At 43.8% G+C, this 14,170-nt stretch overlaps 1 protein-coding gene across 1 annotated transcript in view; it reads left to right on the plus strand.

Annotated features, from left to right (window-relative positions):
• The window catches only part of plxna2 (plexin A2), a 140,632-nt gene that overhangs the window by 39,637 nt on the left and 86,825 nt on the right, over window positions 1-14,170 (plus strand). Inside the window, exon 3 of the mRNA XM_062426570.1 lies at window positions 2,941-3,075. Coding sequence (XP_062282554.1) covers window positions 2,941-3,075 — 135 coding nt within the window. The remainder of the gene's footprint in view (window positions 1-2,940; window positions 3,076-14,170) is intronic.

Genomic DNA, 14,170 nt, shown 5'->3' on the forward strand with positions numbered 1-14,170 from the left:
GTGCTTGTACGTGGAGAATGTTGTATGATTCATGTGAATATTATGAGAAGTGTGAAACGAAACCTCAGTTGCTTATTGTCATTTTTTTCAGTCTTTTCGAGGCAACGCTGCTTTGTTTTTCTCACAAATATGAACTACACAGGCCACAGTGCTCCTGTAGAATATTTTTCAACACTCACATCCATTGTCACCTTTCCCCTCCCCTTTACTTTACTCACTTGCAGCTCCCTCAAGCTGGTGATAGAGAGAGAGGCAAGCTAATGGCTGTGGTGTTGAAATGCAGGACCATGTTAGACCAGGCCAAAGGAAGGGCAGCTCTCTGGGTCTCTGGGGCACCAGTGATTGGGTCCATCTAAAATAGAGGCGCTGTGGTGTTGTCAGAGGGGCTGTAGGGTATGAATCCAACCTGTTAGCAGCCTTCTCACCCAGCCTGATAAATAATGCAGGGTCAAATGGTGCAGAGAGGGGATAGGTTTAAGTACCTGAGAGAGCAGGCTAAAGGTTGAAGTAAAGAGACGCTGAGGAAATGGATGTTTTGGTCATGAGAGACGCTTACTCAGGTGGTACATAGTGTAGGCTAGTGGAATTTTATAGCGTGGGAGTGAGTGAGAGAGTTTGGTATAGAGATGGAGTTTGTGACAGAATTATTTTTGGTCTGGTAAGCATTGGTTTCTCCATTTACTTGTTCAGAGTTTTCATTTTCCTCCCTCTTTTTTTGTTTGGTCTCATTCGCCCACCCAGAGAGGTGAGACTGAAAAGGACTTCACATTCAACTAACCCATCTTTCTCACACACACACACACACACACACACACACACACACACACACACGCACACACACACACACACACACACACACTTAGGCACTTCCTTACAATGTTGCGGTTGCGTGTTTGTGTCACTGTGTGTGTGAACGCATCGGCACTTTGCGAGATTTACAGCTACTATAGAGAAGCAGCTTCTTAATGTGAAAAGCAACTGGATGTGGGGGTGTTTGTGTGTACACTGAGGGATGGTGTGAGTGCGTCTGGAGTGTCAGTAATGTTGATTCCATTTTCTTCTGTGTGACCCATAAGCCCGAGCTGTTGAAAAGAAAATGTATATACAAAGGATAGAAGAAGCGGAGATGGTATTGGTGGCTGGGAAAAGGGAAGGCCATTCAATATTTATATCTTTGTATACATCACTATGCTTCTTATTTAATGTGTTTGCTTTACAGGACAGTAATTTCTAGGCCTGGTGTGTATGTTACATTATCTTTTCGTACAACCCTGCCTGGAGAGTAGAGGTTTTGTTCTGCAGACGATCTAAGACAGTGGTGTGTGTGTGTGTGTGTGTGTGTGTGTGTGTGTGTGTGTGTGTGTGTGTGTGTGTTTCGGGCCTAATGTAAATTCAGAGGCCCCTAGACTGCGGTGAGAGACTTTGTGATAGCGATCTGATTCAGATGAACTGCAGGCGCGAAAGGGGGAATGTCGGGTTATCTGGTGATCCCTAGTGGCAGCCTGCTAGGACACATATCACTGCATGACAGACTGCTCCTATGGGTGCACAGCACACACATAAACGCACACACACACACATGCAACGTCCACGCTGACACAGTAGTGAAAAGAACAGCGCTGGCCTGGCCATGCGGCGACATGCTTTATGGATGAGCATATTTGCTGAGGTCTCCCTCCACACTGCAATGTCAGTAACCAGATGAAGACTGGCACGGCCCCCACATCCTGCCTTTCTCCTCCTACATATGGTTTTCACATATGTCCTCTTTTTCGATGTTTGGATTAGCCTGCCAAGGTCAGACGTAGGTCAGCCGCGGAAAGCTCGACCACTTTGAGCTCTGCTCCTTAACTGTGCCGCCTGCTGTCGTGCACTTCACTGACCCTCAAGCTTTGAAGGCGAAGCTCAAGGGGCTTTGTGTGAACTTACATCACGTTTCTCTGACTTGACCATGCAGCAGTTTGACGCACATTCATACACACACACACACACACATACACACACATACACAAAGGCCTGTGTGCCTGTATGTGTGTGTGTGTGTACGAACATTTGCTCACATATCCTCCCACCCCTCCCAGCAGATCTTCTTTTGATAGACATATGACCTTGACTTTCCCCTCTGTGATGTTTTATAGAGAGTCTGGCTGCTCTTTGGTGCTGTCACCATCTGAATAGATAGATGAATGTTTGGGTGGAGGGAGACAGGCGGGGATAGACAGATGATAGAGCCATCAGCTTTCATGGGTGGAGGAGGGCCTAGTGACATGTGTGACATCACCAGACATCTCTCACGCCCAGCATCAGAAAACCCATGATGCCCCTCAAGATTTACTGTCTTGGATAATATATATTTGGCTAACAGCATGGGATGAATAAAGAGGAAACGTCACTGGCATGAGGCCATGTGGGTCACGGAGGGTCACGTACCTCGTATAAGTCATTAGAATACTTTTCCACTGTTTTTGCAGTTAGGTGGTCTTGGCCTCAAGTTCAAAGCTTTACTGTGGGAATACATCATTCATCAGGAGAAAGAGGGAAGAAAAACACAGCTAAGGTTTCACAAAGGTCTAATTATATCAGCAAATAATTCTTAACAGTTGTTGTAACCCTATCTTGCATCAAAGAGGGGGGGCGTTTAACTCATTTCATAAAATAAAACAGTGAGTGCTACACTTTTTTTTAAACAAATGCAATAAAATATTTGAGGTCAGTTTGTCACCTTTTTGTCATGTTCAATTTTGTATCTCTGCAATTCAGCCCCCATGGAGAACTTACCTGAATCTCCAAGTAGTAAATGCTAATGATGGAGTGTTTCAAAAATTGTTTGACCCGCGTCTGTCACCCCGTCAATCATTTCTCAGTCTGTTTTCCCATTCCCTGCTGTCATACTGATATAAATAGCAATCAATGACCTGTCTGTGTTCCTGTTTTTTTCAGATACGTGTTGATGGGCCTCCTCATGGTGGTGTCCAGTATGAGACAATATCGGTCAACAAGGACGGCAGCCCTATTCTCAGAGATATGGCCTTCTCCCTTGACCGCAACTACCTCTATGTCATGTCTGAAAGACAGGTAAGTGTTGGAAAAGACGCGGGTGTTCAAAACTGTGGTCGCTAATTATACAATCATGCACTCATGCGGAAGAGTGGCTGGCTTGAGAGTGTATGTGTGTGTGTGTGTGGGTGTGTACATATGTCTTAATAGCACGAAAAGTGTTGGAAAGTGTGTGTGCTCCGGCAGGGCCCGAGATGGCCCACCTCTCAACATCACCAGCACCGCCACCCTCTGTTATAGCTATAAATAACCTGGGTGGCACAGCAGGGGACGTTATGACAGTGTTTGATAATGAAGGAGAACAATGAGGGCAGGGAGAAAGAAAGAAATAGAGAGACAAGGAAAAGACAAGGCACGAATGAGAGAGAAAAAAGATGAAGGGCACTTGCCGGCTGGCTGGCTGAGGCAGAGGATGAGAGGAAGAGTGATGAGGGAAAGAGGGACAGCTGGAGGAGTGTATGACTTAGACAGAGTAAAGAGAAACATTGAGAAACACATAGTGCAAGGTCATCCTTTCACACTTCTAATGAAGTGACACAGCAATCGCAGGGCGGGTGGAAAGCAGCCGATAGCCATCAATGCAACTGACATACTAAGTAGGCAGAAGAGACGAGGGCAGACAAAGGTGGAAGGGGACACAAGGACAGGATAAGGGTGAGGAGATGAGAGGAGAGGAAAACATGGTAGAACAGGAGGAGGAGGAGGAAAGGAGAAGAGGAGCAGCTGCAGGAGAGCGTGGCAGTGCGGAAACCCTTGAGACAGGCGACGCACGAGGCGCGAGGCTGTCAGTGTGAGGTGATAGATTGCCGTCCTCTCTCCTTATCTCTGCTTTTAGCACACTCAACAACTGGCTGGCCAGAGCTTACAGGTTAGGAAGCGCGGTGGGCGGACGTGGTGTGAAGGAGTTATTCAGACAATAGGTTCCATTGCTGAGAGAGGAGAGGAGATGACACGTGTAATTATGCTGCGTATGATTTGATTTTACACCAAAGAAAGAGCAAAGACTGAAAAGTTTTAAAATACATGATGAAAAGTAGTTCCATTTTAGTCAGACGTTTGCCTGCTGGGAGAGTCAAAATATAACAGTGCCAATTGCAGTCACATCACCAGGAAGAGTTTAACACAGTAAGGCATATAACAGAAATTATAGTTGAACACATTTTTTCAGATCTCTTTTTAATTCACATTTATAAAGTATAAACACCAAAATAATGTTATTGGACGTCTAGTATTTCATTTTGCTTTTATGGATAGATAAGAGTTTAAACCAGCTAAATTCATACACAAACAATATGTGTACATGTACCTGACAGTGAGGTGACGAGTCTCTATAAGGGCATGACATAAATTCTACGAGTTAAGAAGAGTTTATACTGAGTCTAAAGTCTGTTTCCCATATTTACTAAATCCTTTATTCCCACTTATTGCGCAGATGAAACACGCTTTTGATCTTGAGCTCATAACTGCTAGTCATCTGAATAAGAAGTGAAGTTGGCGAATATTATTAGCATTCAGCGTGTAGTCTCTTCTGTCTTGCTCTCCAGGGGTCTGGGAGGATTGAAGCAGACACGCGTGCACATACTGAAACGCTCTCGACTACTTTAGGGATGTTGCCCTGCATGTTCAAGGATACCACTCAATAGTCGCACCTGACAGAGGATCTGAATTGGGATTCAGCGTAGCCACACACTCATTCAGCCTTTTTTTCATACATTTGTCAAATTCAACTGAACACTATGGTTTTGATATCTGCTTTTGGATAGTTTGACAAAATTTGATTGTTTCTTACCAGCTATAAATAAACACAGAGCTCCAGGATATAATGTTAAGCAACTTTTGGAGTTAACCATTCAAATCTAGATGGAACCGCACACCGTGACCCATATCATATATCATTTCTGACGTAACCTGTTTGTACTCAGAAAGATGAATTTAGGATGGTAATAATTTTGTTGTGTACCAGCACGAGGATTTTCCACCGTGAAATACAAGCAGCCACCTTCAAAACAGCCCTTCGGCACTAACATTCAGCAGAAAACATCAATTTGACCTTTATCTCATCGTTAGCCTAAATGTCACCTAGAGCTACACTTGAAGTCAGACACACAGGACATCACAAGATCTGTCTTGTCTGAGCTCCACTTGTTCCCATGTGTCTCGCTCAGTGAAGCCAAGTGCATGGTGATGGGAGACGGCAAGAACAAAGGAGGGATGATATCAAACAGAAAGCAGGGCAGATTTGGCTCCAGTTGCATTTCCTACTCTAAATAACAAAGAAGCCCTCTGTGCTTGGCACAGTGGGAAATGGAGAATACAGAGAGAGCGAGAGGGAGACAGAAATTGGGAAAGAGAGAAATATTTGCTCTGCGAGGCCATGCTCCAGAATCTAGGCTCCCACTCTCCCCCCAGTTCTCACACCTGTCTGTGTGTGTTGTGGCGAGGCTGAGAATCGTGGGATGTGCGAGGACCTCGTAAACACAAACATAGGGACGCACACATACACAAAGCACATGTTCCTTCAGTTTTCCATTTGCATAGGTGGCGACGAAATGCACTGGCTCTCGCAATCACATGTAAACTCGCACAAAAAAAACTATAATTACAGACACGTGCAAGCACCAGTCTCCCATTCAGTATTCAAATGGAATCTCCATAAGGCTTTCGGAGGCTTTTCATCTAGCCTTTTTCTCTCACCCGCCTGTATATAGATTACAGCTACTGCATATGTATATATCTTCTCAAGTCTGTCTTTTTCACATTTGTTGCCTTCCCTCAGTTATCTTTTAGCGTGTGAAAGAACTTGCTCTCTCTCATTCTCATCCATTTCTTTCTCACATACCCACACTAGACCCCATCATTCACTCACCCCCCAAAACATATTTAATAGTTCCCTGTTTCATATTTGATCCATGGTGCTGCCGTATTAAACTGTGTTTTGTTTTGTAGATGTAATGACAATAGCATCCACCATATTAATGATGTGTTGAGATTGGCCCAATACGAGGCAGCGCACTGGAACTGATGAAAAGACCTGGCTCACTGACTTTCTCTTCTCCACGAGCAGTATGTGTGTGTGTGTGTATGTGTGTGTCTGTGTGCCTTCCCCTTCCTGTAGGATGTTGTATCATTACTGACAGTCCTGAAATACATAACAGCAGGTTTTCATCTCAAGATTTATCTTCAGACATCTGTGTATATCCACTCTGGTGCTTCTTTTGAAAAAAAAAACTCAAAAATATGCTTGTTGCATCATCTGTGGATTTCTTTTTTCAGGACTCGCACTTTGAGCTTTGTGTCCACAAACTGTCCTCATGCATCATGTGATTACACACTTCTATTGTATGGATTTTTGCCAGATCACATGTTTGAGTCATACTGTGTGAGTATGTGTGTGTGACTGCTTCTATATTTAGACCAATAATCCAGCGATTTTGGTATTTGGCTGGGTAGAAATGCTGGAGGCAAGCGCAGTGATGGAGAGAAAAAGGTCATAGCTGTTTCGGAAGATTCAGCTGAGCTGCCTTCTAGACATGTCCTCGACTTTTTTTTTCCTCTCCTCTTTTTCTGTCTTTTCTTCCGTCTGCGTCATATGAAATGCCCCCTGAAATGTCTTACATTCCGGAAACACCTCACTGCGTTTAATATTGCATAAAAAGATGTAGATTTCAAACTGAATACCGCATCTTCGACTGCTTTAACAAAGCACGCACTACAGAACATCTGCTTAGTTTTCAAGCCGTAAAGCACAGGAGGCTTTAACCTTTATCTATAAGCTATACTTTGCATACAGGCTGATACAGTAATGCCCCAGTGCCATAACAATTCCAGAGCACAGGCTCTAATCAAACAGGTAGAGAGAGTATTCATGTGTGAATGGCAGCTGGAGCAAAGCTAACCCACTGGTGCTCTTGCCAGCTCATGCAAATTTAGTGCGTTGGATCTGCATGAGTGTTTGGCCTGGCTTCGTCCCCACCGACTGGAGCCTGTCTCTCTCTCTCTCTCTCTCTCTCTCTCTCTCTCTCTCTCTCTCTCTCTCTCTCTCTCTCTCTCTCTCTCTCTGTCTCTCATTCATTACCCAACCCTTCTTTTTTTGCCCTTTCTCATGCTTGTTTTCTAGATGTGTGTGCCTGAGCATGCAAAAGAACCCAACCTGGTACTTCTAACATAGTGACAAGTCCTTTGTACGTTTATGTGTTCTGTACTGCATTTGGGAAGTTCAGGCCAATAGAGCAACATAGAAGCATTCCTGACACTGTGGCCCACACAAGGCCTTAAGCGGCATTGGTTCTCTTTGTTGTTGGTTTATCAACACAATGCAGCACACTGGGATAAATGGCAACAACTACTCCAGTATCGAATTGGGTCTTTTGGGGCCTGGATTATCAACATTTTTATGAGGCCTTTTCATTCCCTTTGTGGTGTATTGTGCTGTTATGGCTGCTGGCACCCAGCAGTAGGGTGAGCACTCATCACACACGGTTGAGAATCAGTGACTGCATTATGTCGGTTGCTTTGGTCAGCGGCCAGTATGCAAAGCCCAGGCTATAATGTATTATTCATGGGAACAATCAAGATTTAACATTTGAAAGGGTTTTGAAGTGATACCTGTGGCGTGTCCTTAGTTCTGCCTGAAAAGGATTTTTTAAAACGCTGAAATAAAGGGAAAAAACTCTTATGGCTGTGGCACACAAGAGTACATAATAGACCCTAACAGACTTAATAGTATCCCCACTGAAATAGTAGCCCACTAATTGCCAGCTCTTTATAACGATAAGTGTGAAATTCTTGCTAGCATGACCAACTGAGGGATACTGAGCTGGCTTGTAAAACAGACTTGTCTTTCATGGACAGACACACAGTCCTCCCCCTATAGAGGCGTTCAGCCATGTGCTGCTGTCACTCTTCAGTACACTCTTGGCTCTTTAGCAAACATTAAACCCCCTCAACCTCCAATCCTCGAACAGCATCCTTCCTACCTTACCCAGCCCCATGTATGGAACGGCAACATTACAGCTCACAGATTATCAGAAAAGAAAAGAAGACCTCTTTTTTTCAAGCCTGGCAATTTCTTCCAGGTGCTCAGCTGTGAAATTTGAAATCCATGCATGGATTCTTTCTTCTTTTTTGAACCTATTTTTTTTTTGTCTGGGGTCTCTTCTCAACCTGTTCTCCCTCTGAGCACCCCCCACGCCCCTCCTCTCTGAGTTTTTCTGGTTTTCCCTCCCTCTCCTTATCCCCCAGAACCTTTGTTTGGCTGGTGTGGTTAGATTGGGAGGAAATGGGTTCAGTGGTTATCAAGACAGGAGGAAATAGGATTCATTCACACCTCGACCAGGCTTAGATTAGCTGACATGCTACTGGCTCATCATTATGCAGGACTTTGGTGTGTATGACACGCTGATTTCATGTGTTAATGGGCATGGAACACATGATGGCTTATAGCCAGGCCTTCCGCTGTGCACTGTAGATGTTGCAGCTCATGTGCAGACTATGAAATGTGACTAGAAGCAGTGTTGGTGAAGAGGCTTTTGTTTCCCGGGTTTAGTGTTTACACTCTCCACAACAAGCAGATTGGACTGGCTCATGTCCAGGCCACTCATTCAAAGACTTAAGTATGTGTGCCTGTTCTGTTTATCCTGATGTTGTTGTTTTTCCCCTAAAAGCCCAACTCTTATTTTAACCATCTATTTCAGAGCTTAGATGTTTACTTCTTCATCGCATTGAAGAGGGACAATAATCTGGTGGGAAGTGAAAAAGTCTGACAAAGGTTAGGGTCAAAAGAATTGACCAACAAAGACAAAATGGCACAGGGACAAAAGATTACTGCTTTGTGTCCATTTCTTCTCTGAACCCCTCCTTCCTCTCCAGGGATGAGAAGCTCGGGCGTTATCCAGCAACTACCACTGCCTCAACAAGCATTGCCTTACCGCCCCTCGGCCCTGATCTGGCCCTGGGGCAGTCTGGTTAGCTTGCAGCTGCCAGAGAGTGAACAAGTCCAGGGGTTTGACCGCTGACCCTTGTCTGTGTGTTCCTCACCAATCTGTCCATCAATGCCACGTGGACAAAGAGTTCCAATAACTTGACTTCCCACCATTACAGCACAGAGGACAATCAAGAGGCTGCTTTCAAGATGAAAGAGCAATCAGCCGAATGCACTGAATGCAGTTAGAGACTCTGAAAAGTCCTACAATCTTCTCACTCTTTCTCAAGTCTTTTCCCACAGTCACATTTTTTCCACTGAACTGAGGTTCAACCAGAGTGCTTAATATGCCCCGTATTACCTCTCACTGCAAAATGCTTTTCTGCATTCCTGTCAGAAATATCTTTCTCTCACACATTCCTGAATGTTCCTTTATTCCCCTCTTTTATACATGGTTGGATTTTAAGTCACATGAATGTGAGTTAAGTCATAGATATTGTACCTAACTTGGGTACCGGTAACCTTTTAACTGAGGTCAAATGAGGTTTGTTCCATATGGTCCATCTGACAACACAGGAGATGTCATATATGTTAGGCAACTATAACGTCTATGCCGGTGCTTATTTAAGAGAACTGACCTGAACAAAAGATTCTGTGTCATATATGAGAAAGCTATTATGGTGCCTTGTGCCAACATATGGATCACACATCTGCATCCCATTCCACTCTCTGCCCATAGCTTACTAGCTTCTGTCTGGTTTTTTGAGAGACCTCAACAACAGACAAACATCTCTGGGACAGCCTTCTATCAGTCCAACAGCAGATACTGGCCTTGATAGATTGGCCGTCATGTTTTATCTGGGATGTAGTGAAAACAGCGGGGTCAGTTTGGCAGCCGTAGGGGTGAAGGCCAGCAAATCAATCGCATGGCCACGTCCTTACCCAGGTGTTCATCATTAGAAAGAGAACAAGGGGGGGGGGGATTGAGCCCACAGCTTAGAACCTTGGGCTTAGACTCTCTGCTGCTTCCTTGACAGCTTCACTTGATATTGACACCTGGACAAATTAGGATAAATTCTCCTGTCAATACTCGCATCCAATGTTATTGATGATGCCATTTAGCTTTTCATTCTGAAGAAACCACTTTCATTGCATATTTGTGTGTCCTGTCAGTACTTTGAAGTAATTAAACTGGTCTGACTACACGTTGCTATAGGTTGGTGGTAGCTGCCCTTAAATTTTCCTTTTGAATTGTTAAAGCATATTAATTTATTGTTCGCATTTTGATAGTTGAACCTTTTATATGCATGTTTGTTCACAGCTTCTCATGTCTTGAGTCAGTCTGGTTTCACTGTTTGCCTGCTGTTTTATTTTCATTTTATATTTTAATTGTAACCACTAAAGGGCCATGTTCTCCATCTGCCATCACATAATCTAAATGTCTGCCAATTAGTGGTTTGTTTTTCAGTCTTGTTGTTTTGTAATATATGACATTGCAGCTATTGCATGGGAAGATGTAAGGTTTGAACTACTAGTTCAAAGGAAATTTACTAAACAAATATAGTTTCTGTTGTTGGTGGTTAAAATGCATGTATTGTATCTGCTCTATTTCCTAACTCAAACAGATGTGTTTGAAGGTTTATTTGCTTGTACAGTACCAATCAAAAGTTTGGACACACCTTCCCATTCAAGTTAATCGGAAGGTGTGTCCAAACTTTTGGCTGTTTTAGTATTTGCACTTTATTAGTATATGTCTCTCAGCATTGTGAGGTCAGGGGTTGTTGGAAGTTCAAGGGTTGACTGGGTCTGTTCATCATACCAAAGGGGTCACTCAGAGGGTCAGTTAGAAACGCCCCCTCATTGAATCATGTTTTTTATTGCATCCATCTGCTTGACCACCGGCAGTCAGCTATTTCTCTCTCCTGATGACCGATATGAGTGTCCTTCCCCCTTTCAGCTGTGTTCTAGCCATGTTTTACATGTCTGAATGTCGAGCTCTGTTTTCTCCCTCTGCGTTAGCCCACCTAACAAAGGCACCTCATTTGCATGAGTCCCTGAGCAGGCATTGTTAATTGACTTAAGCCAGGATTAGTGTTAATCAGGTTTTGTGCCCTAGAACCATTGACCAATTCTAACCTCATTATTTGATAGCAGCACACGTCCTGTCAGCCCTCATCAAGCTGTTAATTAATAGAAGCCTGCGCGCCCAGGTCCCAGCCTGTACCCCCTCTTACCTCCCATTTCCCCACCTAGTCATTCCCTCCTCCTCCCCCTCTCCCACCTTCACACCAGAGTCCCCTGCTGCATCAGTGGAGGTCAATAGATAGTAAGCACTGTGCAAGTTGTGAATTCAGTTACTGTGTTAGCAGACTATGCAGCTGTCAGTAAACAAGCGCTGTGTAGTTTGATGTCTGCTTCAGGTAAAATTGTGTCCAAATAGACTCAATAGTGTCAAGTCCAGTGTGAATGGATATTCAAGACTCTCATGAGAGACCCTACACAGTTCATTGTTTCTTTAGCTCACGCCTGACTGTTGCCCATGATTTATTTATTTTTCTCTGACATGCAGTCTGCAATTTTGCTACACTGTTGAAACATGAGGATCACTTGGACAATTCTGCACATAATAAATGCATGTTTAAGTGGCAGTGGATGGGGGAAATCAGGCGGTGATTCATAATGGGAATTGATTATTAGTGGTCGATCCCTATAGGTTTTTCGACGCCAAATTCAGAATAGCATCCCTTTCTCCTTTATAACGATGTGTAGATGTGCTTTCATATCTGTAGGTGTGTGTTACCCACTTTTATGTGTGTGTATGTGTGACTATTTGTGCATGCACACTTTGTCACATTGTGAATGTGAGCCAAAGGAACAGTCCAGGAGCAATCCAGCCAAAATAATCAGCTCTATAATTAAGAGCTGTGAGTATGTCAACTGCCTTCATATGACCCCCCTTCTCTCTTTCTGTCTCTTTCACTCTCACTGTCTGTCTGCCTCTATAATGGCACAGCATTTGTCTGTTTCCTCCCTACGCCTATGCAGAATGCTCATGCCATTTATTGTGAAACTAATGGCAGTGCTTCACTCCTTCTAATTGTAGGCTTTAATTGCAATAATTATTTACAAGCCTAATTAGAGCCTAGAGAGTGTCAGGGAGAAACAGAAGTGCCGGTTGAAGGAATCACGACAGGGTTTGTCAGGAGCCAGGCGAAGAGTAAAGTGAATAGAGTGGCAATGTTTGGTCTATAATTGGGGAAGACCATTGTGAATTAGGAGGGTCAGAATGAAAAGTAGATTGTGGGTATTGGATCAGATTCCATAGAAATAAAGCCAGGAAACTTGAATCCTTTGAACAAAGGTTTATTTTCTCAAATCAAAGGAATTGCATTTATGTATATAAAGGGAGAAAAAAACTCCACACAGGCTTTTGAATCTGAAAGAAAACACAATTACAAGATTAAAATAGATACAAGATACAAGATTAAAACTTGACACAGCAAACCAAACTAGTCTCACATGTCCATCTTAAATAAATAAGGATAAATAAATTCATAAGTTAAACTAACATGGACATAAGATATGGACTAAAGTGTAAAGTAAACTCTTACCAGAACGTGGCCCTACATAAGAAGGTGAGAGAGTGAGTGAGAAGGAGTGCAGCCTTTTAAATAAGGAGTGATCAGGTGAACTTAGTAAATGAGGGATGACAAGTGTGAAAAAAAGAGCCAGTTAATGATGAGGAAAGGAAGTAAGGTAAAGGAATTGAGGGTTAGGGTTAGGGTTAGAGTCTTTACCATGTCTGTGAGTTTCCCTGACTCTCCTCTATCTTTCGCTGTAATCACCAAGTGAAGTGCAGTGTAGTAGGTTTTGAAGCTGAGTCCACACATGAATGGATAGCAGCAGGCTCTGTCCCCAGCAGCGCGGTATAGGTGTTTTTAGAGGTCTCAGGCTGACTCTGGAGACTGATCTTTCCTGTTTTAGAGAGGCTGACAGCTCACTTCACTATATCACCAGCTGCCTTCTGAAGGTTGAATAAGTGTATGTGTGCGCACACATGGGCACCTTACGTGCATTTGTCAGTGAGTACATTTGTTTCTGTGTGTGTTCTAACCGGGGCCTTGGTTCATTTGCTGCAGTTTGGCAGACCCTCAGGAGGTCTTTTGTGTGTGTGAGTTTGTGTGTGTGTGTGTGTGTGAGTTTTACTCTGTGATGCGGTCATGCTGCCAGGCTTGCAATATGGTCTTTGTCTGTCCTTCAGAAGGCCAGTCTTAGTAAACAGGCTACAGCAGGAGAGCTGCTGGTTTTGATGGGTTACCCATGGCAGCTCAAAGCTTTGCTCCCAATGGAAGATAAATCTCTCTCTGTCTCTCTCTGTCTCTCTCTCTCTCTCTCTCTCTGTCTCTCTCCATATGCTGAGGATGTGCACATTACCGAGTTTTTGCCCACTTTTTTACCCCCTTTCTCTCTTCTCTTCTTCTCCTTTCTTCTCTCCTGTCAGTGCAGCGTCCGATGGGAGGACTCAATCCCACAATGCCATTCTTCTCTCCCCTGCGGCTCACTTTGACAAAGCTGTCAGCCTGAGCCCTGGTGATGGATGTAGTACTGTACATTGTGTGTGTGTGTTTGTGTGCATGTGTGTGTGTGTGTGTGTATGTGTGTGGGGATGTGTTACTGCAAATGTGTTTTACAATGTTTAAGTCAGATACACTCCGTGTGTGTGGGAGGTGTGGCTGAACAAAAATTCGGCAGAGACTTAGCAGCCAGACATTTTTCCGTTTTCTGTTTAAGAGCAGCTGAGATTGACATAAAAATGAGAGTAGCTGAGAATAGCTGGTCGATTTTAAAGGTGAGTCCAACTTAAGTGAGCCTGGTCAGGTTAGGGTAACCCATTGTCGCAAACTTCAGGGCTAACCCCGTAACTTTTCCACCAGTTGGAGAAACAATAGACGTGCCTTTTCGTGGTCTTGAGAAGTTGCAGCAATTATTAAATTCATGGTAGCCTTTACTGTACATTTACTGCCAGATTGGCTGCTTGCTCATCCGCACACTCACTACACACACACACACACACACACATTACATGCTGCCCAGTTCCTTTACAGAGTTAAACTACACTTATAACAGTACCTTTCACGTAGAAGTCCTTTGAAAAATAAGGAGAAGAACAATGACCCAAGACAATGTCATGGT

This window comes from Scomber scombrus, chromosome 10 (genome assembly GCF_963691925.1).
Source record: "Scomber scombrus chromosome 10, fScoSco1.1, whole genome shotgun sequence".
Classification (NCBI taxonomy): Eukaryota; Metazoa; Chordata; class Actinopteri; order Scombriformes; family Scombridae; genus Scomber; species Scomber scombrus.